The 27,987-nt window shown below is 38.0% G+C and overlaps 1 protein-coding gene across 2 annotated transcripts; it reads right to left on the reverse strand.

The window, feature by feature from the left end:
* Window positions 1–44: 44 nt before the first annotated feature.
* Window positions 45–27,785, reverse strand: TFAM (transcription factor A, mitochondrial). Of its 2 annotated transcripts, XR_011074504.1 has the most exons (8): window positions 27,530–27,785; window positions 26,839–26,957; window positions 25,495–25,565; window positions 24,933–25,082; window positions 21,382–21,477; window positions 16,081–16,137; window positions 13,388–14,535; window positions 45–67 (listed from the first exon to the last, which is right to left on the reverse strand). XR_011074504.1 is itself a non-coding variant. In XM_068548103.1 (7 exons), exons 1-7 carry the CDS (start codon window positions 27,628–27,630, stop codon window positions 14,407–14,409), a joined length of 723 nt encoding a protein of 240 aa, XP_068404204.1. In that variant the 5' UTR covers window positions 27,631–27,785; the 3' UTR covers window positions 11,263–14,406. The 2 variants fall into 2 exon arrangements, 1 of the variants encoding a protein (XP_068404204.1); XM_068548103.1 differs by lacking the exon at window positions 45–67 and having other exon boundaries at window positions 11,263–14,535.
* Between the last annotated feature and the right edge of the window lie 202 nt (window positions 27,786–27,987).

Raw genomic sequence — 27,987 nt, forward strand, 5'->3', positions numbered from 1 at the left:
CATCAACGGTCATAGTCATCAACGATTGCAGCCACCTCCGAGGGTGAGCCGGTGAGCCCTGAGGGAACTTAGAAAGGAAACAAAGAATACCTGCCATCTAGCAGCCATCGGATTGCAGCCACTCCCCACAGTGAGACCTGAGGAAACTCGGGATGAGAAAACACAGGATACTGGCCCCAGATCGCTGAGGTGCGTATCAAAGGAATGGTTTCAGTGAGCCCAGACTCTTGCATCTTCCCATACGTAGAAAAGCGCTAAATTCCTTAACTTGAGATACCTAGGTTTTTTTTGTTTTTTATTAACGGTAATCTTTTGTTCCGACTACCTGCCCTTTGAGGCAAAACTCCTATATATCCTGACTTCCCCCTTGCCTCCTCAGAGCAGTTTTCTCAAGGTTACTTGAGATGCTGCCTCCCCGGCTTGAAGTCCTAAGAATGTCAGCCTCATAAAACATAACTCCCAACTTTTAGGTTGTGCATTCTTTTTCAGTTGACATTTGCAATACACAAAATTGTTAGATGAGTAAAAATACAAACTGAAAAAAACAGGTTATCACACACAGCCTCATCTCCCTTAGATAACATGCACAACTACTTGACGTTTTACACAAATGGGATATTCAAGCCATAACTATTTCAGTAAACGATATAAACATTTTCTTGGTCAATATATTTCCCAGTTCTTCCTTATCGAAAATTTCAAACAAATAGAAAATTTGAAAGATTCAGTGAGCAGACATATCTCATCTAGAGTCAACAGCTGATTTTGCCATATTTGCTTTATCTAGATGTGTCTTTACTTGTGATGAAACTTCAACCCTAACTGTGTCATCATGTATCTTCTAAGAGTAAGGACATTCTCCTACATAATCACAATACCATTATCACACCTATAAAATTTAACCATAAAAAGCATCTAATATTCAAGTCCATGGACTTGCCTGGTGGCGCAGTGGTTAAGAATCTGCCTGCCAATGCAAGGGACACGAGCCCTGGTTTGGGAAGATCCCACATGCCGCGGAGCAACTAAGCCCGTGCGCCACAACTACTGAAGCCTGTGCACCCTAGAGCCTGTGCACCGCAACTACTGAGCCCATGTGCTGCAACTACTGAGCCCACATGTCACAACTACTGAAGCCCACGCACCTAGAGCCCATGCTCCGCAACAAGAGAAGCCACCGCAATGAGAAGCCTGTGCACCACAATGAAGAGTAGCCCCCGCTCGCTGCAACTAGAGAAAGCCTGCGCGCAACAATAAAGACCCAACGCAGCCAAAAAAAAAAAAAGCATCTAATATCAAGTCCATATTCAAATATCTCGTCCTGAGAGTGTCTGTTACAGAAGTTTTGTGAAGTTTTTGACGCTGTCTTTTTAAATCCAGGATTCAACAAAACCCACGTAGTAGTGATGTGAGGAATGTGTAAGTGTAGACATGGCAAGATTCACTTAAGAATCACTAGATAATCAAGTGCTAATTTTCCCATTGGAAAAAAGTGTAAAGAGGGCATTCTCAAAAAGCATAAATCTACAAATAGGATAGAGAAATTTTGTTTTAATTCTGCTTCATATTTTCTGAGTATTCCAGACTATTATCTACCATCCAACTGCACAGTGCATCAAAATCAAATTTTATTAAAAACATAATTCTGTTCCAGAGTTATCAAATTTCAGGCATGTTTTACAGCACAAGCATTAACACTACTCCTTAATGAATATTTGGGTTAGTTGGTTAAAAAAGAGATTTGGAATTTTAACAACACTGAATATTAAAATAGCAGTACAAGTCAGCAGATCCTTTACAAAACTTTCAAGGCATATTCACAACATTTATAGGAGACTGACACAGGATAGAGTTAAATTTTGTGTGTTAAAGGCGACTACATATAGTAATAACAAACACTGCCCTCAATTTGCTGTTCAAGAGTTTTGAAATTCTGTGACTCCCAACCATTTTTTTTAATTTTAAGAGAACTGCACTATTTTAAACGTTGTACATAACATACAACTTCCAAATATTTATTCATATTATTCTAAATTTGCACAATTTACATTCCCATAAAATGTGGCAGCACTGTACTCAACAGACAACCCTTTGGAGGGCTCAGATATGCATGAATTTCATCCAACATGGTTTGGTTAAACACCACTCCCCAATAACACAATTCAAATTTCAGTTCCTACTTTACATTAATTGTGAGAAATCCCATAAAGTACTACAAACTTGCCTGCTAGCTCTTCAGTCTACAAACCACTACATTAATAATGGATGCACACCATGATCAGTGACCAGTCACATCATTTCTTTCAAAGTCTGTTGGTGACTGGTCACTGCAAATCTGTTATTCGATTCAGGCAGAAACAGCAAGAGTTGTAGTTGCATGGGCCCTTTGTCTCCCGGTGATGAACTGTTGTGGTTACTATGAACTGCAAAACTTCCTGTATGTAATGACTCCATCCAGGCCTCTGCAGAGAGACAACCAAACTCTAGCAAGGCTTCTAGCAGCATAAGGCAGTGTCCCTAGGATGAAATTCCTGACAACCCTGCCACCCCTGCCCCAACACACACACACAATTAAAATGCCTGCCTGAAAAAAACGATGCCAGAATTGACTGTTACTTCCACCATACACCTAATGATAGTCCCCTGTATTTACTAAAAAGGACTTAAAATTATGAATCTTTCCTCTGTATACTTAACTTGCAGTATTATATTACTTTCAGGTGTACAACATAGTGATTCAATATTTTCTAGATTATACTTCATATAATAAAATGTTGGCTATATTTTCTGTGCTGTAAGTTACATCCTTGTAACTTATTTTGTACCTAGTAGTTTTTACCTCTTAATCCCCTTCACCTATCATGCCCCTCCTCCCACCCCTCTCCCCTCTGTTAACCACTAGTTTGTTCCTCTGTATCTGTGAGTCTGTTTCTGTTTTATAATATTCATTAGTTTGTTTTATTTTTCAGATTCCACATATAAGTGAAAACATACAATATTTGTCTTTCTGTGACTTATTTAACTAAGCAATGGCTAAATTTTATTCTTTCTATGGCTGAATAGTATTACATTGTATATATACCATGTCTTCTTTATCCATTCCTCTGTTGATGGATCCTTAGGTTGCTTCCGTATCTTGGCTATTGTCAATAATGCTGCAATGAACATTGGTGTGCCTATATCTTTTCGAAATAGTGTTTTCCTTTTCTTGGATATATATCCAGGAATGGAATTGCTGGGTCATGTGGTAGTTCTATTTTTAGTTTTTTAAGGAACCTCCACCATCTTCCTTAGTAGCTGTGCCAATTTACATTCTCACCAACCATATATTAGGGTTCCCTTTTCATCACACCCTCACCAACACTTATTATTTCTTGTCTTTTGAATGATGGCCATTCTAACAGGTGTGAGGTAATACCTCATTGTGGTTTTGATTTGCATTTCCCTGATTAGTGATTTTGAGCATCTTTTCATGCGTCTGTTGTTCAACAGTATGTCTTCTTTGGAAAAATACCTATTCAGTTTCTCTGCCCATCTTTTAATCAGGTTGTTTGTTTTTTTTTTGATATGGAGTTTTCTGGGTATATATTGATATTTTGGATGTTAACCCTTTATGACACATATCATTTGCAAATATCTCCTCCCTATCAGTAGATTGCCCTCTCATTTCGTTGATGGTTTCCTTTGCTGTGCAAAAGCTTTTAAGTTTGATAACGTCCCATTTGTTTATTTTTGCTTTTGTTTCCCTTGCCTGAGGAGACAGATCCAAAAAATATTGCTATGACCTATGTAAAAGAGCATACTGCCTATGTCTTCTTCTGGGAGTTTTATGGTTTCAAGTCTTACACTGGTCTTTAATGCATTTTGAGTTTATTTTTGTATATGGTGTGAGAAAGTGTTCAAATTTCATTCTTTTACATGTAGCTCTCCAATTTTTCCAGCACAATTTATTGAAGAGACTGTATTTTACCCATTGTATATTCTTCCATCCTTTGTCATAGTTTAATTTACAATATGTGTTTGGGTTTATTTATGGGTTTTCTATTCTGTTCCATGGATCTATGTTTCTGATTTTGTGCCAGTACCATGCTGTTTTGATTACTGGAGCTTTGTAGTATAGTCTGAAGTCAGGGTGCGTGATATCTCTTGCTTTGTTCTTTTTTTCTCAAGATGGCTTTGGCTATTTGGAGTCTTTTGTGGTTCCATACAAAATTTAGAGTCATTTGTTCAGGTTCTTTGGAAAATGTTATGGGTTTGATTTAATCTGTAGATTGCTTTGGGTAGTATGGATATTTTAACAATAGTAATTCTTCTAATCCATGAACATGGAATATCTTTCCATTTATTTGTATCGTCTTCAATTTCCTTCATCAGTATCTCATAGTTTTCAGAGTATAGGTCTTTCACCTCCTTGGTTAAATTTATTCCTAGGTATTTTAGTCTTTTTGATGTGATTGTAAATGGGATTGTTTTCTTGATTTCTCTTTCTGATATTTGATTATTAGTGTATAGAAATTCAACAAATTTCTGTATATTAATCTTGTATCCTGCAACTTTACTGAATTCATTTATTAGTTCTAACAGTTTTTGATGGAGACTTTAGGGTTTTCTATATACAGTATCATGTCATCTGTAAATAGAGACAGTTTTACTTCTTCCCTTCCAGTTTGGATGCCTTTTATTTTTTTTCTTATCTGATTGTTGTGGCTAGGACTTCCAATACTATGTTAAATAGAAATGGCAAAAGTGGGCACCCTTGACTTGTTCTTAATATTAGAGAAGGAAAAGCTTTCAGCTTTTCATCATTGAGTATGTTTAGCTGTAGGTTTGTCATAAATGGCCTTTATTATTATGTTGAGGTATGTTCCCTCTATATCAGCTTTGTTGAGAGGTTTTATCATGAATGGATGTTGGATTTTGTCAAATATTTTTTCTGGATCTACTGAGAGGATCATATCATTTTTATCTTTTGTTAACATGGTGTATCACATTGATCAACTTGTAGATGTTGAATCATCTTTGCATCCCTGGTATAAATCCCACTTGATCATGATATATGATTCTTTTCATGTATTGTTAAATTCAGTTTGCTAATATTTTGTTGAGGATTTTTGCATCTATATTCATCAAGGATATTGGCCTGTAATTTTCTTTTTCTGTAGCGTCTTTGTCTGTTTTGGTATCAGATTAATGCTAGCCTCATAGAATGAGTTTGGAAGTGTTTACTCTTCAGTTTTTTGTTTTTTGCTCTTTTTGGGCAGGTGGGAATAGTTTGAGAAAGATAGGTATTACTTTTTAAAATTGTTTGGTAGAATTCCCCTGTGAAGCCATCCAGTTCTGGACTTTTGCTTGTTGGGAGTTTTTTGATTACTGATTCAATTTCAGACTAGTAATTGGTCTGTTCAGATTTTCTATTTCTTCCTGATTCAGTCTTGGAATATTGTATGTTTCTAGGAATTTATCCATTTGTCCACTCTGTTGGCATATAATTGTTTGTAGTATTCTCTTATGATTGTTTGTATTTCTGTGATATCAGTTGTAAATTCTCCTCTTTCATTTCTAATTTTATTTGGGCCCTCTCTCTTTTGTTGTTAATAATGAATCTGGTGAAATGTTTATCAATTTTGTTTATCTTTTCAAAATACCAACTCTTAATTTCATTGATCTTTTCTACTGATTTTTGTTTTCCATTTTATTTATTTTCTCTCTGATCTTTATTATTTCCTTCCTTATGCTGACTTTGGGCTTTGTTTGTTCTTCTTTTTCTAATTCCTTTAAATGGTAGGTTGGGTTGTTTGAGATTTTTCATGTTTCTTGAGGTAGAGCTTTATTGCTGTAAACTTCCCTCTTAGTACTGCTTTTGATGAGTCCCATAGGTTTTGGAAAGTTGCGTTTTTATTTTCATTTGTCTTCAGGTATTTTCTGATTTCCTCTTTGGTTTCTTTATTGACCCTTTTTTTTAGTAGCATATTGTTTAGTCTCCGTGTGTTTGTTTTTCCCATTTTTCTTACTGTAATTGATTTCTGCTTTTATATAGTCATGGTTGGAAAAAATGGTTATATAATTTCTACCTTCTTAAATTGGTTGAGGCTTTTGTGTGTGTGTGTGTTCTAGCATATGATCTATCCTGGAAAACGCTCCATGTGCCCTTGAGGAGAATGTGTATTCTGCTGTTTTGGGGCAGAATGTCCTATAGATATCTATTAAGTCCAACTGATCTAACGTGTCGTTTAAGAATACTGTTTCCTCGTTGATTCTCTGTCTGGATGATCTGTCCATTGATGTAAGTGGGGTGTTAAAGTCTCCTACTATTATTGTATTAGTGTCAATTTCTCCCTTTATGTCTGTTAACATTTGCTTTATATATTTAGGTGCTCCTATATTAGGTGCATGTATGTTAATGAGTGTCACAGCTCTTCTTGTATTGATCCCTTTATCATTATATAATGCCCTTCTTTGTCTTTTGTTATAGACCTTGTGTTAAAGTCTACTTTGTCTGATATGAGTATTGCCACCCCAGCTTTCTTGTCATTTGCATTTGCAAGAAATATCTTTTTCCATAACTTTACTTTCAGTCTGTGTGCATCTTTAGCTCTGAAAGTAAGTCTCTTGTAAGCAGCATATAGATGGGTCTTGTTTTTTTAATCCAATCAGCCACCCTCTGTCTTTTTTTTGTTGTTGTTGGCTGCACCAGGTCTTTGTTGTGGCATGTGGACTTCTTAGTTGCAGCATGAATGCAGGATCTAGTTCCCTGACCAGGGATCGAACCCAGGCTGCCTGCATTGGGAGCACAGAGTCTTACCCACTGGACCACCAGGGAAGTCCCCACCTTATGTCTTTTGATTGGAGCTTTAGTCCATTGACATTTAAAGTGATTATTGAGGGAATTCCCTGGTGGTCCTGTAGTTAGGACTCTGCACTGCCACTGCAGGGGGCATTGGTTCGATCGCTGTTCAGGGAACTCAGATCTCACATGCCTCGTGGCACGGCCAAAATAGATAGATAGATAGATGATAGATAGATAGATAGATAGATAAAGTGATTATTGATAGGTATGTACTTATTGTCATTTTGTTACTTGTTTTCTGGTTGTTTTTGTAGTTCTTCTTTGTTCTTTTCTTCTTCTTCTAGTTCCTTCCCCTGTGGTTTGATGATTTTCTTTAGGGATATGCTTGTGTTCGTTTCCAGTTTTTTTTGTATCTATTGTAGGTTTTTGATTTGTGGTTACCGTGGGATTCATATATGTTGAACTATATCTACTTGCTTTTTTTTTTTAAGAATTTTTTTTTAAGATTTATTTATTTTTGGCTGTTGGGTTTTCTTTGCTGTGTGCAGGCTTTCTCTAGTTGCAGTGAGTGGGGGCTACTCTTCGTTGAGGTTGCACAGGCTTCTCCTTGCAGTGGCTTCTCTTGTTGCGGAGCACAGGCTCTAGGTGTGTGGGCTTCAGTAGTTGCAGCTCTCGGGCTCTAGAGCACAGGCTCAGTAGTTGTGCACGTGGGCTTAGTTGCTCTGCGGCATGTGGGATCTTCCCAGACCAGGGATTGAACCCATGTCCCCTGCATTGGCAGGCAGATTCTTATACACTGCACCACCGGGGAAGTCCTACATCTACTTGCTTTTAAACTGATAGTTATTTAAGTTCAAAGACATTCTAAAAGATCTACATTTTACACCCCTCCCCCAAATTAGTTTTCGGTTTTTTTGTTTTGTTTTGTTTTTGGCTGCACCATGCAGCATGTGGGATCTTAGTTCCCTGACTAGGGATCAAACCTGCGCCCCCTGCAGTGGAAGCATGGAGTCTTAACCACTGAACTGCCAGGGAAGTCCCCACATTTGGTTTTGGATGTCATATTTTACATCTTCATGTTTATCCCTTCATGTTTACTGTAGTTATAGTTGATTTTACAATTTTTGTTTTTTAATCTTCATACTAGTTTATTCATACTAGCTTGATCCTCAATCTTTACTGTATTTTGCCTTTACTAGTGGGATTTATCCTTTCCTATAAATTCTTGTTGTAGCATTTTCTTTTCCATTTAGAGAAGACCCTTTAACATTTCTTTTAGACTTAGTTTAGTACTGATGAACTCTTTTAGTTTTTGCTTATCTGAGAAATTCTCTCTCCTTCAATTCTGAATGACAGTCTTGCTGGGTAGAGTATCCTAGGTTGTAGGTTTTCCCTTTCAGCACTTCAAATATATCATGCCACTCCCTTCTGGCCTGCAAAGTTTCTTCAGAAAAATCAGCTGATAGCCTTGTGGGGGTTCCCTTGTATGTGACTCTTTGTTTTACTCTCACTGTCTTTAGGATTCTCTCTTTAACTTTTGTCATTTCAATTATGATGTCTTGGTGTGGGTCTCTTTGGATTCATCTTGTTTGGGACTCTGTGATTCCTGTACCTGGACATTTTTTCCTTCCTCAGGTTTGGGAAGTTTTCAGCCATAATTTCATCAAATACATTTTCAACCCCTTTCTCTTCTCCTTCTGTGACCCCTATAATGTGAATGTTTGTATTCTTGATGTTGTCCCAGAGGTCTCTTGAAATATCCTCATTTTAAAAAGTTTTTCTGGGCTTCCCTGGTGGCACAGTGGTTGAGAATCTGCCTGCCAATGCAGGGGACACGGGTTCGAGCCCTGGTCTGGGAAGATCCCACAAGCCGCGGAGCAACTAGGCCCATGAGCCACAACTACTGAGCCTGCGCGTCTGGAGCCTGTGCTCCGCAACAAGAGAGGCCGCAATAGTGAGAGGCCCACGCACTGCGATGGAGGCCCCCGCTTGCCGCAACTAGAGAAAGCCCTCGCACAGAAACGAAAACCCAACACAGCCAAAAAATAAATAAATAATTTTAAAAGTTTTTCTTTTTGCTGTTCTGATTTGATTTCCTGTATTCTATCTTCCAGATTGCTTATGCATTATTTTTTATCACTTAATCTCCTGTTAATTCCTTCTAATGTATTTTTGTTTCAGTTATTCTTCAGTTCTCTGACTGGTTCTTTTTCATGTTTCATAGTTCTTTGAATTTCTCACTGTGTTCCTCTATTCTTTTCCCAAGTTGTTTTTGTTTTTTGTGTTTTCTGTTTTGTGTGTGTGTGTGTGTTTTATTGTTGTTTTTTGTTTTACTATTGCTTTGAACTCTTTATCAGGTAAATTATGTTTCATTTTTCCCCCCCTGGGGTCCCCCCCCCCGTTCATTTGAAATATATTCCTCTGTCTTCTCATTTTGACTTCCTCTATTTGTCTCTATGAAATTAGGTGAAACTGTTACCTATTATGGTCTTGTAGGCATGTCCTTCTGTGGGAGCATCCTTATGCAGTCTGTGTTAGCCCAGTGGCTTTGGTGGGAGCTAGATCTGAAGTGAGCACAGGCCGTGTCTTCTCCTGGTGTGTGCTGATGGCAGCTGCTTTGATGGGAGGTATGGCTAGCATCCAAGGGAATAGAGCTGGAGTCAGATGTGAGCTGGGACTTGTCCCAGGCTCAGTGGTGGTTGTCACCCTATTGGGAAGCGGGACCAAGTCCAAGGGGCTGGAGCAGGAGCCCTAAGGGAGTCAAGTTTCTTCCTGGCATGATGGCAGTCTCTGCCTTGGTTAGGGGTGGTGTTGGGGCTGAGGGGTTGGAACAGCACTTCTGAGCTGGCTTTGCTTCTTCTCCAGTGCACGCACACACACGTGATGGCAATGGCAGGCTCCACCTTGGTCAGAGGTGGGGTCAGGGCCCAAGGGGTTAGAACCCCACCTCTAGGCTGGCTTGCTCTTTCGCTAGTACATTTGCACACGTGCAATTGTGGTGGCAGTCTTTGCCTTGGTCAGAGGTGAGGTTGCAGCCAAGGTGTTGGAATTTCACCTCTGAGCTGGCTCTCCTTTTTTCCCAGTGCATACATGTGTGTTGGCAATGGCAGTCTCCACCTTAATGGGGAATGGTGCCAGTTCAGGTGGGACTGGAGTGGGATCCTGGTGCAGACTGGAGTGTACCCTGGGGTGTCCTGGCAGGCTGGCCAGAGCACCAGTTTTCAATCTGCTGGTCTGTGCTGGGACTGGGAGCAAATATGTGTGTGCTCTTCAGAGTGGAGTCTCAGTTTCTTACAGCCCTCCAGTAAGCCCCAGTGGTCTTCAAACCAACTAAGAGGGCTGTCTTCCTAGTGCCAGACCCCAGGACTGGGATGCTTCATATGGGGTGTGAATTCCTTGCTTCTTAGAAAGGATCCCAAGCCTGTGACATCCCAATCTTCTGGATCACCTGCTAGGGATGTGGATCCTGGCTAGGATGCTTCTCCTCCCTACCAGACTCTGTGTACAACAGCCTTGGTTGTACAAGAGCTGTTCTGCTAGTCTTCAGATCTCCTTCATGAAGAATTGCTCTATACATAGTTGTATTTTTGATGTGTTGATTGGGCTAGGTGAGTTCAAGGTTTTCCTACTCCATCTTGATCCCACCCTGTCTCCAGATCAAACAAATTATTTAAATAGAATCTTAGAGTTGGGTATAACCAATCAACTTTTTAATGTGAAGGCTGATGGTTGGTAGTCTCTATAGTAAAAAGGCACTGTGTCAGAACTGTATAATTGACCCTGAACATAATGGGTTTGAACTGTGTGAGTCTAACTTATATGCAGATTTTTTTCAACAGTAAATACTACAGTACTACATAATCAACAGTTGGCTGAATCCACAGATGCAGAACTGCGTATATAGAGGAACCGTGTATACAGAGGGCCAACTATAAGTTATACATGGATTTTTGACCACATCCCTAACTCCTGCACTGTTCAAAGGTCAACTATACTGCCTTCCTTATTCTCCTCTTATACATGACTTGTGGGGGTGGAGAAATGAAATTGGATAAATCTTAAATTAATATAGGCAAAAAAGTAAATTCAATATTTCCTTGCACATCATATGTAAATCAGACACCATTATGTAACGATGATTTAAATGACATTAGGGTGATTTTTAAATGTTTAGCTTATTTAAAATTCTTGTTTAGGGTCAATTTTAAGTATGTAGCTTCTTAGCCAGTAAAAAAAAAAAATTTTTTTTAGTATTTTTTAATGTGCTAGAAAATAGTTTCATGTTTCATGTATTTTCCATTAAATATAATCAATTATTTAATAAATTACCAAAAGTACTTTGTGAGCAATGTGAGAGACTGATGATACTAGCTTTGTATAGTTTTACTTTCTGTTTGGAAGGTTTTACAAGTTCAAAGTAATAAATATGTTCATTTCTTATTCTTCCCAAAGGTTCAATTTAAAAAAAAGTATTTAAAAAAAAAAAAAGTATTACTGCTTTAAAATTTCAAAACATACAGTCTGTGCTTATAACATTTTCAAATTTGTCTGTAAGAGCTTGGAGCTTTGAAAAGGAGGGAGAGTGGCTGTGAGGAGAGGAAAGTAAGAGTATTCTTGAGAGAATTCTTATAGTAAAAAGATTGATAAAATTAAGAGAAATAATGGGTATTTATTACTTAACTATATAAGAACTTCCTGCTGCTTTAGCACAACCTGGTGGTGATTAATTTTAGGTACAGTAAATGTCAGAAAAATCAATAAAGTTTTCTAGTTACTTTAACTCTACTTGTAGTAATATCATTTTAATTCAGAAATTTAAATATACACATTCATAGCCAACTATTTAAAAAAAGAAAGTGGCATTTCCAAAAAAGGAGTTAGCCAAAAGCAACAGCAAAATTACATGATTACAGTAGGCTGAATCTGCACATTAATATCCCTTAAACATCAGAAAGTAAAATAATTACACACATACCCATCATCAATTTATTTCAAAAAATCTAATACTGGTACTCTAATGAACAAAAGTATAAACATCTCTTTATGACCAACTGCTCAGAAAAGCATAAACACTGCTTTCATTTCCTCAGCATCTTTTCCCTGGCACTATTCTTTAGCTCTTACAGCAATTACTTTGTTGGGTCAATTAAAGAAAAGTCTAAAAAGTAAGGTGTTATATGACTGGCCACTGGTTATTGATATAAGCTCTTATTCTTTATAACAATAGAATATTTGTGTATATTGTTAAACTGGATGGCATTTGATATATGGCATGCCAGTCTTCAACATGTACTGAAGTTTATTAAGAAAGGTGTGAAATCAGATTATCCTAATATTTAAAGTATTAATGATGACATTCTTTTAGAAACAAAGAAAAACCAATAAAATGATATTATCATAAAATGGTTTTGCTCTAGCTCCTTTCACTGTTTCATACTTTTCTTCCCTACATTAAGATGTAAATATTTAAGAACTTACCAGACACTGAACTTCCCAGTATATTCGGGAAGATAAGATTTGAATGCGTTTGGTATAAAATGATATAGGTAGTTAAATGCTAAAAGAGCTCAGAAAGTAATTGCAAAGATGTGTTTTATACTACACTTGTCCTGCAGGTGTTTACGTAACTCATTTCTCTACCTCACCCATTCTATAATATTCATTACAAACACTGACTCCTATCTGCTCCCTAGGCTCATCTGAAGCACAGAACACAGTAAATTATTTGAGTGATTATTTTCTCCATTTTCCTGAGGATGATAAAAAATCAGTACCATTCTAGATGCCATAGGGAATTAGGGCTTAATTCTCTCCTGGAAACCTAATTGAGAAAAGCTTGTGATAGACACTAGCGCACACGTCCTTTTCTTCCCTAACCCTTACTCCCCAAAATACTCTAGCCTCAGACCCATCGTGCCTACCTACCTAATGGCAGACTTTGTCCTGTATTCCTATCCACAGGGGAAAGTTGTTTGAATACACTCAGCTTCATATATTTAAATCTTAGGCTTCTCTTAAGCTATATTTTTCTCTACAGTCCCTACCTTTGCCAAATTCGGTATGTAAAAAGCCATTTTTTCATGACTTTTAACTTATTTTCTATCCACAAACTACAAAAATCTTCATTTGTTTCTGGAGATCTAGAATACACAATTTTTGGGCATAATATTTTGTATAATATAAATATAAATTTTGAGTTATCTTATTCCTGTGAACTGATGATGACAGTTGAATACTTTGCTCAAAATGCTGGTGAGGATTTTGAAAACCTTTGCTTGACTCTCCTAAGAGGATAAACAAATGCTAAAGGATGGTAAGGTTTATATGCTAACTGGCAAATTCTTAAGGTTTATTTTACTGAGCCATAGCAAATAATTTAAGAGCATCTCATTCCACACTGTACGGGTCAGTCCTTGCAGGCTATCCATCTCTGTAACAACTAGTCAACTCTGTCACTGTTGCACAAAAGCAACCATAAACAATGAGTATGGCTGTGTTCCAATAAAACATTATTTATGGACACTGAATTTCATATTAATTTTCATGTGCCTTGAAATATTCTTTTTTTTAACCATTTAAAATTGTAAACACAATTCTTACCTCACAAGGCCATGAAAAGCAGGCAGTGGGCTGGATTTCACCAACAGGCCAGAGCTGGGTCCCATACAAAGGCTTTTATATGTTATGCAAAATGTTTAAAAATTACAGGCTCCAAATCTAGAGACAGGAGACTTATGTTTTTTTAGATCTCTCATTTTAAAACTCATACCAAATAAGTTCTCTACTTTCTGGATAAATATACTCACATAAGAGAAAAAATAATTCAGAATACAAATTCCTACTTTAAAAAAACAAACAAAAAAACCCCCCCAGAAAGCTGTAAAATGAATGTCTCACCTTAAAACATATAATTAGGAAACACTTAAATTTTTACTCTATGCAATATAAAACAATATGCATAGATATGGTACATAATTTTTTAGTTTTTAATTTAGGAAAAAAGACAATGAGGAAAAGATATATAAATTTCTCTATCCCTTTTATAAAAGTTGCAACTGACACCAGAAATCTCTTGCATGTACAACCATCAACTCTGACTACAATATGAATTATACCTAGGATTTGGAATTTGCCAACATGAGTTCTGGATGCTCTATTAAAAACGAACAATTATATCACAGAACATTATGGCTTCTACAAACTTTGAGACACTTCTGAAAAGGAAACGCCTGCCTCCGTAATATAAGGAAACAAGAATATTCTTTCCATAGTCATAGAGTATAAAAAAACTTCACAGTCTGATTTACCTTTATCAAAGGTAAAATGATTCATGGTTACATTTCATGGATTATTTTGATGCTCAGTGGTTCCTAAACACAAAATACATTCCGCATGAACTCTTATCTGTTTGGGTTTTCCAAAGCAAGACACCAATACAAAATGTATTGAATTGGCTGGCAGAAGTCAATGGGCTAAAGAAAAGAAATTAAATATAAATGTTTACCAACTTTTATCCATTTTAATTTTAAACAGCTTTGGGTATTGAGACCTAATTGGTTTCTTGAGTCTATCCATTATGAACATAATTCAATCTTCTATTTTAAGACTTCTCAGGGTCACTATTTTGCTGTGTATTTCACTGAACGTCGTACAAGATCATCTCGTCCAACTTCAACCATCTGTTCTTCCCAAGATTTCATTTCGTTATAATAACGAACTTTATCATCTTTAGCAAGTTGAATATATACCTGAGAAAAAGTGTAATCGTTAAAATGATTTCTTTAGAGGAATCTTTGCAATTAATTTCTGGAATGCTTTCCTATATATACTCTAGAAATTACCTTACTATTCTACATATATAAGGGGGGATTGGAAACGAATGTTTTTGTGAGATAAAAATTAGATGAAGAAAGGTAAGAGACAAAGATTTTAAATATTAATGAAGTTGTTACAATTTCAGGGCTTGGAGTATGGAAAAGGAACAGGGGCAGGGTGTGACCATCACTGGATACAGTGACACTAAGTTATGAGTGACACTGTTTTAAATACCAATTTTATTTGCAGTCAAAAGCTACCAGGGGGCTTCCCTGGTGGTGCAGTGGTTAAGAATCCACCTGCCAATGCAGGGGACACGGGTTCCATCCCAGGTCCGGGAAGATCCCACATGCCGCGGAGCAACTAAGCCCGTGTGCCACAACTACTGAGCCTGCACTCTAGAACCCACGAGCCACAACTACTGAGCCCATGGGCCACAACTACTGAAGCCCATGCCCTAGAGCCCCTGCTCTGCAACAAGAGAAGCCACTGCAATGAGACACCCACGCACCGCAACAGAGAGTAGCCCCCACTCGCCGCAACTAGAGAAAGCCTGCACAGCAACGAAGACCCAACACAGCCAAAAATAAATTAATTAATTTAAAAAAAACAAAAAACAAAAAAAACCTAGCAGGGACTTCCCTGGTGGTCCAGTGGTTAAGAATCTGCCTTCCAGGGGCTTCCCTGGTGGCGCAGTGGTTAAGAATCCGCCTGCCAATGCAAGGGACACAGGTTCGAGCCCTGGGCTGGGAAGATCCCGCATGCCGCGGAGCAACTAAACCCGTGCGCCACAACTACTGAGCCTGTGCTCTAAAGCCCGCGAGCCGCAACTACTGAGCCTGTGCGCCACACTACTGAAGCCCACGTGCCTAGAGCCCGTGCTCCGCAGCAAGAGAAGCCACCACAATGAGAAGCCTGTGCACCACAATGAAGAGTAGCCCCTGCTCACCGCAACTAGAGAAAGCCCACGAGCAGCAACGAAGACCCAATGCAGCCTAAATTTATGTATGTATGTATGTATGTATGTATTTACTTATTTATTTATATATAAATAAATAAAAGAATCTGCCTTCCAATGCAGGGGACGTGGGTTCAATCCGTGGTTGGGGAACTAAGATCCCACATGCCTGCCGTGGTGCAACTAAGCCCACGTGCCACAACTAGAGAGAAGCCAGCACGCCACAAGTAGAGAGAAGCCTGTGCACTGCAATGAAGAGCCCATGCCGCAACGAAAGAGCCCGTGTGCCGCAATGCAGCCAAAAATAATAAATAAATAAATAAATATTTTTTAAAATAAAATAAAATGAAGCCAATTAAAAATAAACTACCAAAAGAGAAAAGCCAAACTGGTTCCAAGAATATGAAAATAATTTTAAAATACTTTGTGTAATATAAGTATATCACATGAATCAAGCCTTGCTCTAACATTCTCATAGATATTCTAACTAGACACTTGAGACTAAAACCATACTACTTACTTGCTTTTGAGAACTAGAGAGATTTTTCCAGCTTTCATTTACAGCTTTCAGCTTTACCTGTAAAACAACATATCTTTAAGTACCAGATATAGGGATTTCAACGATTAAAGAAAAATTTTTTTTATTATTCATTCCAATAACAAACACTCAGATATCAAGAATCACAAGCAAAGATTCATCAATTCTTAACATCTTTTCTAAGTAAAAATTATTAAACTGTTAAAATGTACAAAAATTAATGGTATGAAGGTATTTAAAAAGGTATCTTTTTAAAATCTGAGATATAATTGACATATAACATTAGTTTCAGGTGTACAACATGATTAAGTATTTGTATATATTGCAGAATGATCAGAGTAAGTCTAGTTAACATCCATCACCTTACATGGTTACAAATTTTTGTGTATGATGAGAACTTTTAGGATCTACTCTCTTAGCAACTTTCAAATGTGCAGTACAGTATTTACTACAGTCACCATATTGTACATTGCCAGGACTTATTTATTTATAACTGGAAGTTTGTACCTTTTGACCTCCTTCACCCATTTTGACCCCCACCCCCACCCACCAACTCTAGCAAACACCAATCTGTTATATGTGTCTATGAGCTCTTTTTTTAAGATTCCACATATAAATGAGATTATACGTTGTCTTTCTCTGATTTTTTTTCACTTAGCATAATACTCTCAAGGACCATTCATGTTGTCACAGATGGCAAGACTCCCTTATTTATGATGGCTGAATAATATTTCACTGCATATACACATTTTCTTTATCCATTCATCCATCAATAGACACTTAAGATTGCTTCCATGTCTTGGCTGCTGTAAATAATACTTCAGTGAACATGGGGGTGTATATACCTTTTTGAGTTAGTGTTTTAGCACAAGGGTTCTTTCTACCACATCCTTACCAACACTTGTTATTTCCTGGGTTTTTTTGATAATAGCCATTCTAACAGGTATGAGCTGATATCTCATTGTAGTTCTGATTTACATTTCTCTGTTAGTGATGTTGAGCACCTTTTCAGGTACTTGTTAGCCATCTCTATGTCTTTCTTTGGAAAAATGTCTATTCAGATCCTTTGCCCATTTTTTAATCAGATTTTTTTTTTTTTTTTTTTGCTGAGTTGTATGAACTCTTTAAATCATTTGCAAATATCTTCTCCCATTTGATAGGATGACTTTTCATTTTGTTGATGGTTCCAGAAACATTAATATTCAAGTATAAACTACATTCTGTCATAGACTAACTTCAAAGACTAAGTGTTTTATTTCCTCTCTGTAGCTTAATGTTTTCTTCTAAAATTTGTGCCAACACGTTTAGGTGTAGTCATAGGAAAAATACAACACCAGTTCTTATTCTACTTAGCTGAACTTAACTATGTGACTTGGAAAAAGTCATATTACCTCCCTTAGGCTTGGTTCTTCATCTATAAAACTAAAGGGATGCAGGGATCCCATAGCGGGAGGAGAGGCAGAGAGGAGAGTGAGTACACTTCACACAGCTTGTGCTGTTGCTACCAGAGAGCAAAGACTGAAGGGAAAAATGGGTGGGTGGAGAACAAGGGGCAGAGAAGAGACAGAGGGACAGGAGAAGGAGAATGTGAGGGAAAGAGGGATATGGTTTGAAAAGTACCTGTTTAAAGCTAGGAGAATATCATCAGTGATTTTAAGGAGAAGTGGAGTTAAAACAATGAACTTTACTATTCTGACCAGAACTTTGACTGAATTTTATTTTCCTATTAAGAAAAAATGAGGTACCAGACGGTATCCGAGCCTATGTTTTGAATATTTTAAACTTACCTTTTATAAACACATTTAGTATATTCAGGGACAGTTACTAAATAACTGTTCTCTTAGCTTTGGAAAGAATTGCTTTGGGCTTCCCTGGTGGCGCAGTAGTTAAGAATCCACCTGCCAATGCAGGGGACACGGGTTCGAGCCCTGGTCCAGGAAGATCCCACATGCTGCGGAGCAGCTAAGCTCACGAGCCACAACTACTGAGCCTGCGCTCTAGAGCCCACAAGCCACAACTACTGAAACCCGCACATCTAGAGCCCGTGCTCCACAACAAGAGAAGCCACCGCAATGAGAAGCCCACGCACCACAACGAAGAGTAGCCCCCGCTCGCTGCAGCTAGAGAAAGCCCACGCACAGCAACAAAGACCCAACACAGCCAAAAATAAATAAAATAAATTAATTTTTTTTTTAAATTGCTTTAATGCTCTCAATTCTTTCATAACATATCTTTTTGTTTATATTTAATCCATAGGGACTTCCCTGGTGACGCAGTGGTTAAGAATCCGCCTGCCAATGCAGGAGACACGGGTTTGATCCCTGCTCCGGGAAGATCCCAAATGCCACAGAGCAACTAAGCCCGTGCTCCACAACTACTGAAGCCCACGCGCCTAGAGCCCGTGCTCACAACAAGAGAAGCCACTGCAATGAGAAGCCAGCACACTGCAACAAAGAGTAACCCCCACTCACCACATCTAGAGAAAGCCCATGTGCAGCAACGAAGACCCAACATAGCCAAAAATAAATAATAAAATTAATAAATTCAAAAAATATATTTAATCCATAAAGTTTCACACTCAATGCATTAAACAATAATTTATGAAGTTGCATGAATAATCTTTCAACTAAAAAAATAAATCATGAAAAAAACTAAAGGGATGGAAAGATATTTGCTTTTGTTGCTTCCTAAAACCCCATTAAATGAGCCCTTCCACCATGTGAGGACACAGTGAGAAGGTGCCAGCTATGAACCAGAAAAGGGCCCTCACCATGATGGTGCCTTGATCTTGTATTTCCTAACCTCCAGAACTGTAAGCAATAAATTTCTGTGGTTTATTTATTTTTTTTAAATTAAACTAAAATTTCTTAAGGCATAAAAACCACATGGACAAAGACAACAGGAGAGGGCAGTACTAACACAGCATTTTGGAAGCTGAAAAGCAGGTGGAGAAATGATACCTAAACCCAAAAAAGTAAAAGGCAAATTGATTTACAATGCAGCACCAGACAGGTATAAAATAGAGGTGAAGGTCAGGCTAAAACATGAGGATCGACTGGAAGTCTGTTTAAAACAGAGGTTAAATCCCCATCATGGGCAGATTCTATGATATTCATCGTCTTAAAAGGGTAAAATAGTTACTCTGTGGATACCCAGTACAGTTGGGGCAATGGTAACATGCTGAAAACAGGGAGATTTAGTGAAAATGTGTATCCCAGAAAGAAAAGCAAAAAAGGCCAAGAGAAAACAATACAGAAAAGCTAATAAAACTAGAGGACCAGTTCAGAAGATGCATAAACAAATAATAAGAGTTCCAGAGAGTCAGAACAAAGAAAAAAGAGAAGGGGAGAAAAAAGAAAACGGATCACTGTCAGAAGACCAACAATCAAAACGGCTTTACACTTCTCAAAAGCAATTTAAAAAGCTACCAGAGAAAGGAGCAATATTTTTAAATTTTTCAAAGAACATGATTTCCTAGAATTCTATGTCAAGTCAAACTATCAAACAAATGTAGACATTTTTAGACATGCAAGAACTCAAAAAATTAATCTCCCATGTACTCTTACTGGGGGAGATGCTGTAATAGAATCAGTAAACCAAGAAAGACAACAGAAGAAGCAAAAGCACCACAAGGATGATGATGAAGATCCAGGATGTCAGCTATGCACTAAGCATAGAAGGCAACAACCAAACTGGAACAAACAGAATATTTAATGGAACTGACAGAATATTTAATGCATCTAAAGTACTCTAATGTACTCAAGCTAGTGAATATTGAAGAATTTGGGTGGAATTATGGATAGTACATAAAAAACTAAGCAAATACAAAAACAAGACATAATCAATTTCAGTGAAAGTTTTGCAAGAAAGGAAGAATAATCATAGCAAATGGAACACCTCAGCTATGAATATGGTTTACATTATCATAATAATGTTAAGTACTGAATGTTGATCTAAACAAAATTATGATAACTATATTGGGAGGTAGGATGATGGAAATGTGAACAGTGGAATAAGAGTTAAATGTTCATCAAATAGTGAGAGGTAATGCCTAAAATATATGTAATGCTTAGAATTTAAAAAAAAAATCAGGAAGTAACGATACAGAACATTATTTAGAAATATGGAGATAAATACCACAAGAATCGACTAAAACAGAATGTATTAACTCTGGAGTAAGGAATACACGGTAAAACTAGTATCTTTCATAACAAGCCTTATTTTGATTCTTTAAACTATGAGGGTGTATTTTTTACATGAATAAAAATGATATAATTGAGTTAATTTTAATTTCCAGGGATAAGGCCCAGCCATGAAGCTTCTGAAGTGATTCCAAGATGCAGTCAGAGTTGAGAACCACTGATTCAGGATTCTCAAGCATATAACCTTCTTATACTAATAAGAAAACTATCAATAAATCCAAGGTAAGTTAGTGACTGAGCAAATTCCAACTAAAAAAATAAATAGGCTTGCTTTTTTAGTAATGCAGGGCCATGGAAACTAAATTTAAAATCCCAAGGGGAGTAAATCAGTAAAAGTATATAGCCAGGAAAAAGTACATCACATATATACATTATTTAATCGTATGTTCAACAGGATTTGTAAAATGATCTAAGTAACCCAAAGAAGCAGAGTGGCAAAAAACCTACATCTCAGATTGACAAGAATTAGGAATCTGAACAGACAACTTCTCTTACCATGGCTTATTATAAAAGGAAAAATAGAATTGTCAATTTGGAGCCTCTAAGAAGGAAATAAACGAAACACTAAGCCACAGCAGGAACAACAAGCTTTTTTTTTTTTCTGCACATTCATATGCCATTCACATGTGTAATACATTCCTGTGGGCAAAACTAAAATTTTATTAAAGGATATAACATGAAGCCATAGGTTACACTCAAATCCCAGTACAAAATATTACACCTCAACCCTACTTTCCCAGTGACCGTAAAACAGTTAAGAACTGCTGGATAAGAAGTCTCCAGAACTTTAACAACCCTATAAAGCTGAAAATTTTATATGTTTTTTTGAATTTTAAAAGTTGACTCTCTCTCTCTATATATATAGGCAACTACATATTCAAATTAATTGTATGTGGTAAGAAAAAGGATTCATCTTTAAAAGAGATACAAGAAAGAGGGCCTTATTTGTATATAACATTTGTTTATAGTAATTTACCACTTTTCTTCACCATTTGACATGTGGCACCCCTAAAATTTCCTGTCTAGGTATTTTAAAACTTAGAATAAACAAAAATTTTAAAAATAAACAGTTCTGTTTTACCTGTGATGTACCATCCTTAGCTTCCTGAAAGCGTTCAGCTATAAAAATGTTATAAGCTGAGCGAGGTCTTTTCGGTTTTCCAAGCATTGTTAACTCCTAAGCAATAAAAATGGAACAGTGAGATAAAGTTTTAACCTCTATGAGACTTAATTTCACCTACAGAAAAACTTTATTCACTACTATGCATTACAGAATGTTCTTTAAAGTGAACATTATGATTCTTATATAAAGTATGTGATTGTTCCCTCTTGGGGTCAGAATTTTTATAGTACTGTTTTGAAAATTCTAATAGATTTTGTGAGTTATTTTTCATACAAAAACATTTCCTTTACATATTATTTTCATGGTCTCCATGAACTGAATAACTGAGCACATATGTACAAAATCTTTTTGTACACTACCATCTCCTTGGCCAAAGCACTACATGTCTCCACCACAACTCAAGAACATTAGAGTATCTGTTTAAAAATCTCTCATTTCATTTCCTTCCCTGCATGTCTCTCAACCTTTAACCCTCAACAGATATGTTAATTTCAATTATTTTTACTAGGTATCAAAAGGGCTCAGGGGGATGCATTATCTAATGAAAGATATTGCATCATCTTAACTTATTTAGTTGCTGAATTTGATAGTAATTTGTAAAATGATGGAGCTTTTAATGGCAATTTGGTTACAGTCAATAACAAACCCAACTTTCATTCATAAGTAAAAGTAGGGCTTCTCTGATTTACATGTAGAGATCACTTTCATGGCCCTGAACCTCTCAGTCAGGAAACTAGGCATTTTACAACTTAACTATGCATTTCCCCTTTTGTTTCTAGAGCTACTGCTAGGGATTTCTCTCCTAGGTGCTTCACCTCCAACTTCCTGGTTCCCACACTTCTCACCTAGTCTCTAACCAGTTGGAACTGGGAATCTAATGGAAAGAAAAATTCCAACAGAGAGAAAGAACAGAAACACTCAGACTTCAGGTTTCCGGTTCCACATGTAAGAAGTTTGGAAGTCACCACTCCATCCTAACAAGTATAAAGCTGAACAGACTGGAAAATCAACAAATCCTCTTGCATGCACAGAAGAGAGGACACATGGCAAACTGCTGCCCCCAAGACTGAAGAGACAGACACAGACAAGTGAACACAGGGAGTCTAGGCTTACCAGAGCAGAGACTCAGGAATGGAAACCAGTGCCGGGGAGGAAACTGAACTGCAGTTAACAAACTGCTGGAGGCTCCATGCGGACAACTCTGAGAGTTACCCAGTCATAGGAAGGACCTCACATTGTGAGGTTTATCCCCAGGAACCTGACCAGATTCCAACAGTAAATATCAAGAAAAATCCCCTCTTGCTTTCAGCAGGATGAAAAGAAAAGGAAACACTTTGAAATGCCTGAGCATTTTATTATTCTTAACAAGGCCTGCCCTCAGGGGAAACTAGTTAATCAGAACCTAACCTGCTGGTATACTATCAGAGCCTAACTGACTTCAATGAAAGGAAATACCTGACTACAGCTTATTCTAGCCATCCTGTTCCACCTACAAAGGGGAGAAAAAACTGAGAAACACTTGTGAACTTCACAGTGCCAAGGCATAGGCTCATTAAAAGACCAAGACGTAATCACAGGACTGTAGAATGCTTCCCTTGTCCCCATGCCTTACCACATTACTAAGGCCGATATACAGCATTTCCTTTTACCCAGCACATCATGTCCAGCTATCAAGAAAAAATTTCAAGGCATACTAAAAGGCAAAAAACCTAATTTGAAGAGACAAAGCAATCCTCAGAACTAGATATGGCAGGGATGCTGTAATTATCAGACCAGAATTTTAAAACAACTGTGATTAATATGCTAAGGATTCTAGACAGCTTGCAAGAACAGATGGGCATTGTAAGCAGAGATGGAACTCATAAGAACCAAAGAGAAGTGCTAGAGGGACTTCCCTGGTGGCGCAGTGGTTAAGAATCCACCTGCCAATGCAGGAGACACAGGTTCGATCCCTGGTCCGGGAAGATCCCAAATGCCGCGGAGCAACTAAGCCCGTGAGCCACAACTACTGAGCCTGCACTCTAGAGCCCGCGTGCCACAACTACTGAAGCCCGCGCACCTAGAGCCTGTGCTCCGCAACAAGAGAAGCCACCGCAGTGAGAAGCCCGCGCACCACAACGAAGGTAGCCCCCACTCGCCGCAACTAGAGAAAGCCTGCGCACAGCAACGAAGACCCAATGCAGCCAAAAATAAATAAATAAAATAAGTGCACAATCATTTTTTTAAAAAAAAGAAGTGCTAGAGATAAAAAACACTAACAGAGGGAATTCCCTGGCAGTCCAGTGGTTAGGACTCCGAGCTTCCACTTCAGGGGGCACGGGTTTGATCCCTGGTCAGGGAACAAGCTGCATGGCGCAGCCAAAAAAAACAAAAAGAATCCTCGAAAACCCAAAAGCAAAGAGAACAAAGACTGAAAAGAAAAGACAAGATAACAGAATATCCAACAATTATGGGACAACTACAATAGGTATAACACACATGTAATGGGAATATGAGGAGAACAGAGAAAGGAACAGAAGAAATATTTGACTAGGAAACCCCTTATATCTGCCCAATCCTCATTTCTGGTCCTCCCCACTCTAAGTACTGGTTTGGGTGCATTAAGTAGAAAGGGAGAGAGCAAAACAGGGATAGTAAACCCTAGTTCTCAACCCTCCAAATACCATCCCTATGCAGAGACTCTTATCTCTCACTCTTAGTATCTTTTCTGGCTTCCTTTTACTAATTGGATCAGCAGTCTCAGATTACTATCATTGAAATGAAATTGGGTGAGTCCTCACCCGAGTGCTAGGAGGGCTTAAGACATTAGGGTTAGGGAGAGAGATCCTAGCACCTCACATTAAAGGCTAGAATCTACTTTTCCAGAGAAATAGTTTTAACTCTGATGACCCTTTTCTATTGTATATGTACTGGACCAGCAAGTTCTCCACCTCACACCTAATACTACAGAAAGATGTAGTCTAACTATCAAACAATGGAATTTATATGGATTAATACCTTAAGCTGGAAACCACTAATTTTGAAACGTGGGGTTTTTAATGAGGAAAAACAGGATTTCATCCTAAAGGCACTTCTTATTTGATAAGATACAACAGGCACTTTTTAAACTTTGTTAATTAATTCAGTCTATTAAGCAATATTCAGAATCAAATTCACCATTACCTATAGAACAATTCAAATCAGTAGGTTATTCTAGACAAGACCCAGAAGCAAGATTCTTGCTATTCGTGATTTGGCTGTTTTATAACTCTGTTCCTACAGCTTTCATGCCAGTCCTAACTATATATCTTAAATTCAGATGCATCCAGAAGTAGCAAAAAGGGTTTCCAAAACAGACTCAAAGGCAAGTGGTTCTAAGTGGCAGAAGGGAACTATCCTATTTTTTCCTAACTAGAGTACACTTGATGACATTCTACCATATCATCAAAATAAGACAAAAACACCTATACTCATAGATATATATATTTCAGTTATTTGCCAAAGGAAAAGAATATTTCAATGATACTCACTCTCTTTTTTATTAACGCTTTCTTTTTTAAACGTTTCTGCATGATTTCTTTTTCCAAAGATACAATTTGACTTGGAGTTAGTTGTTCTTGAATTCTGTTTATCTCTTCTTTGTATGCCTGCCAGTCTGTCCTGTAAGCATCTTCATATATCTATAAATAGAAAACTCATATAAGAAGTCAATAAACTGTTGTTGACTAATTAAACATAGCACACCTGTCAGGGAAAGACAACTGCATGACTTCAGGGAAAGACAGACTGAATCACCAAGTGAAAAATGTGCTCTCGGATCACATTTATAAGTCACGTATTTTTCATATACATGATCACCGAGGGGAGAGTCCAGTAATTAGCCTTCAACTTCAAATTGCTGCCAACCCTTCATCGCCACTCCCATACATCCATATTCTCATCATTTATGTGGATCAGAAGGTATGAAGTTCCTTTGTAGATAATGGATGTTAAAAAAAAAAAACTCTGGGTCATCTGGTTCCTTAAAGGACATGACAATTATTCTTAACTACAGAATAACTGGTCAGCAATGTTGAAAACTTATATGCTTACCTTTTTCTCTGCATCAGGAAGTTCCCTCCATAGCTCAGCGATTTTTTTAATTAGTTCTGAATTTTTCGCATCTATGAAATGAAATAAAGTAAAAACTGATGTCACAATTTTATGTCTCAGGATCAATTTCTAAAGACTTCCAGGAAAGCATAATCCATTAGCTCTAAAATTAAGTATTTTTACAGATACCTCTATACCACACACAACTTAATACAATGATTTAGCTTTTCTCTAACCAACTAACTTAAATACGATAAATAATTTAATATTTTCTAACATTGTTAAAGTCTGTTATCTAATAATTAGGGATTATCACTTACCACCAAAATGGTCCTCAGAAATTGATTACTAGTTTAAGTCATTGCATAATCAGTGTCTACAAATTTTTTACTTCACATTTCAATCAAAACATTTTTTTCAAGTCTTTCAGGAATTATCAAGTTCATTAAACCTGACTAAACAACAAAATATAGGCTTGATTCATGTAACACCACCTTGTATATCAATTACAGAAATACCATTTGCTAACAAACTAAATTATACTAAAACCAATTCATTATTCCCCATTGCCTTCCTCATCTTAACTGGAATGACAGGGTAAAAATGATTTAACAAACCACTTGTTAGTTTCAACTCCTACATTTTAAAAGATATGAGTACTGAAGCATGTCTCTTAAACCAGTTCTTTATAATGTAAGACTATTAACAGCTCATTTGATTTTCACAAGTGCCCTGTGATGTACTGCATGTGAAAAGGCTTTTGAAATCATAAGCAAAGGTCAGCAATTACTAACTTAGTCATTATCTTTACACTGTAACCTAAATAAAGACCCACACCCTTTCTAGGGAGTCAACAAACCTCCTAACTGGAAATCTTTCAGGAACTCAAGAACTGACTTTCAGTGAAAAAGCTCCTGAAATTAACAGTAATTTGTGTAGAGCTTTAAAGTTTACATAACATGTCCACATAAGTTATTTCATTGTAACTTTATTAATAATTCCCAGTGGCAGAAGCAGGAGCTAAGCAAAAGCTAAAATGATTCATCAATGGTCCTCTGGGCCAATGGCAAAAAGGCCCAAAATTCAGCTTTTTCATCCTCTTCCCTGGGTGCTTTCCACTTTGCATGCTATTTTAAAAATACCTTTCGCTAGATGTCAATTACATTTAAAGCATTTTTATTTGGTAAAAAATATGTTATACCTCCTATTTTACAGAACATCAAACAGAATGGTTATGTTTCTGCATTCACTGGATGCTTTGGTAGTGAAAATCAAGTTTCCAATTTAACTGCTTAGTGGCCTCTTTATTACATCAAAGAAGAGTATATAGCCCAAACTCCTCACCTGGGTTCTGAGCTTTAAATATGGGTAGCTGTTCTTTAGAAAATCGAACGTATGAAGTCATAGGCTTCTTTGGATAACCAATGAAGTTAGATGAAAACCATCTTGGTACATTCGCAAAACTACATACAAATAAAAAGAAAATAACCAATGTTAAGCATTTAAGTGCCCATATTCGTAAGGATCTGAACAGAGATGCCAAACAAGATGTCATCAAAATGCTATATATCTGACACCTTCGACAAGAAAGATAATGACATTTAAAATCCTGTCCTATCCAGAAGCAAAAGCTTCCAAAACTTAAGTCTCAAAGCCCTTACCTCCTAGGAAGGGCAGACAGTGGAGGAAAGCGTGTACACTCCAGCTCCTGGGCCCCGCCTCCTTAATGCCTAGATGAAGGCAGGAGACTCTAGGAGCGACTTCGTAGGGAAAGCAGAACGGGGTGCTCCAAGGTTAGACAGTAAAAAGGGGCGGGGAGGAGGGGAAAGGTAGCCGGAAGCAAGGCACGGGGTACTGATGCAGTAAGGCCTGGTCTCAAAGCCACCATCCCCGTGGCAAGGTCGAGGTCTGAATCACAGGGCCAACTCGGCCCTGACCTTTTAGGAGGGGCAGAAAGCGCAGAAAAGCGTCTACATTCCAACCCCAGGGTGTCCTGAGCCCTGCCGCCTCCGGAGGCGCAGGCGAGCAGTCCTACCTGAGAGGAGAGCGCAGTCGACTGCCACATCCCGCGCAGAGGTCCGCTCCTGACTTTCCCAGAGCACTCAGCACGCCCCACACGCCCCGGAGAAGCGCCATTGCATCCGCAGACGAAGCACTGACCAGGCCCCAATCTCGTACAGCGCCCGGGCACAATAAAACAACCCCAACAAAAACGACTTAAAACCGTAGCTACCCCCCAATTTTGCTATCAGGCCCGCCACTCGCAAGGCACTATGGGACGTCGGTTAACATCCGGTGTAGGTGGGGGCGGGGCAAGGAAGAAGGCGCAGGCGCTGTAGTGGGTTCTTTGGTGGGCAGGACTACGAAGAAGTAGGAGGAACTCGGGGGCGGAGAAGGGAAACCGCCGCCCGGCTCAGCAGTGCCTCGAGGGGGCACTGCTGAGCAGCTTCTGCCCCCATCCGCAGCCCGCCCTCCGCAGCCTGTTCAGCCGCT

Source organism: Eschrichtius robustus, chromosome 7 (assembly GCF_028021215.1).
Source record: "Eschrichtius robustus isolate mEscRob2 chromosome 7, mEscRob2.pri, whole genome shotgun sequence".
Lineage (NCBI taxonomy): Eukaryota > Metazoa > Chordata > Mammalia > Artiodactyla > Eschrichtiidae > Eschrichtius > Eschrichtius robustus.

Coding starts and splice junctions, on each gene's coding strand:
- TFAM (XM_068548103.1), bottom strand. CDS start 27,630: ATGGCGCTTCTCCGGGGCGTGTGGGGCGTGCTGAGTGCTCTGGGAAAG. Junction 25,083..25,494: donor TTCCTGATGCAGAGAAAAAG/GTAAGCATATAA, acceptor TTCTATTTATAG/ATATATGAAGATGCTTACAG. Junction 16,138..21,381: donor CTAAGGATGGTACATCACAG/GTAAAACAGAAC, acceptor GTTGTTTTACAG/GTAAAGCTGAAAGCTGTAAA.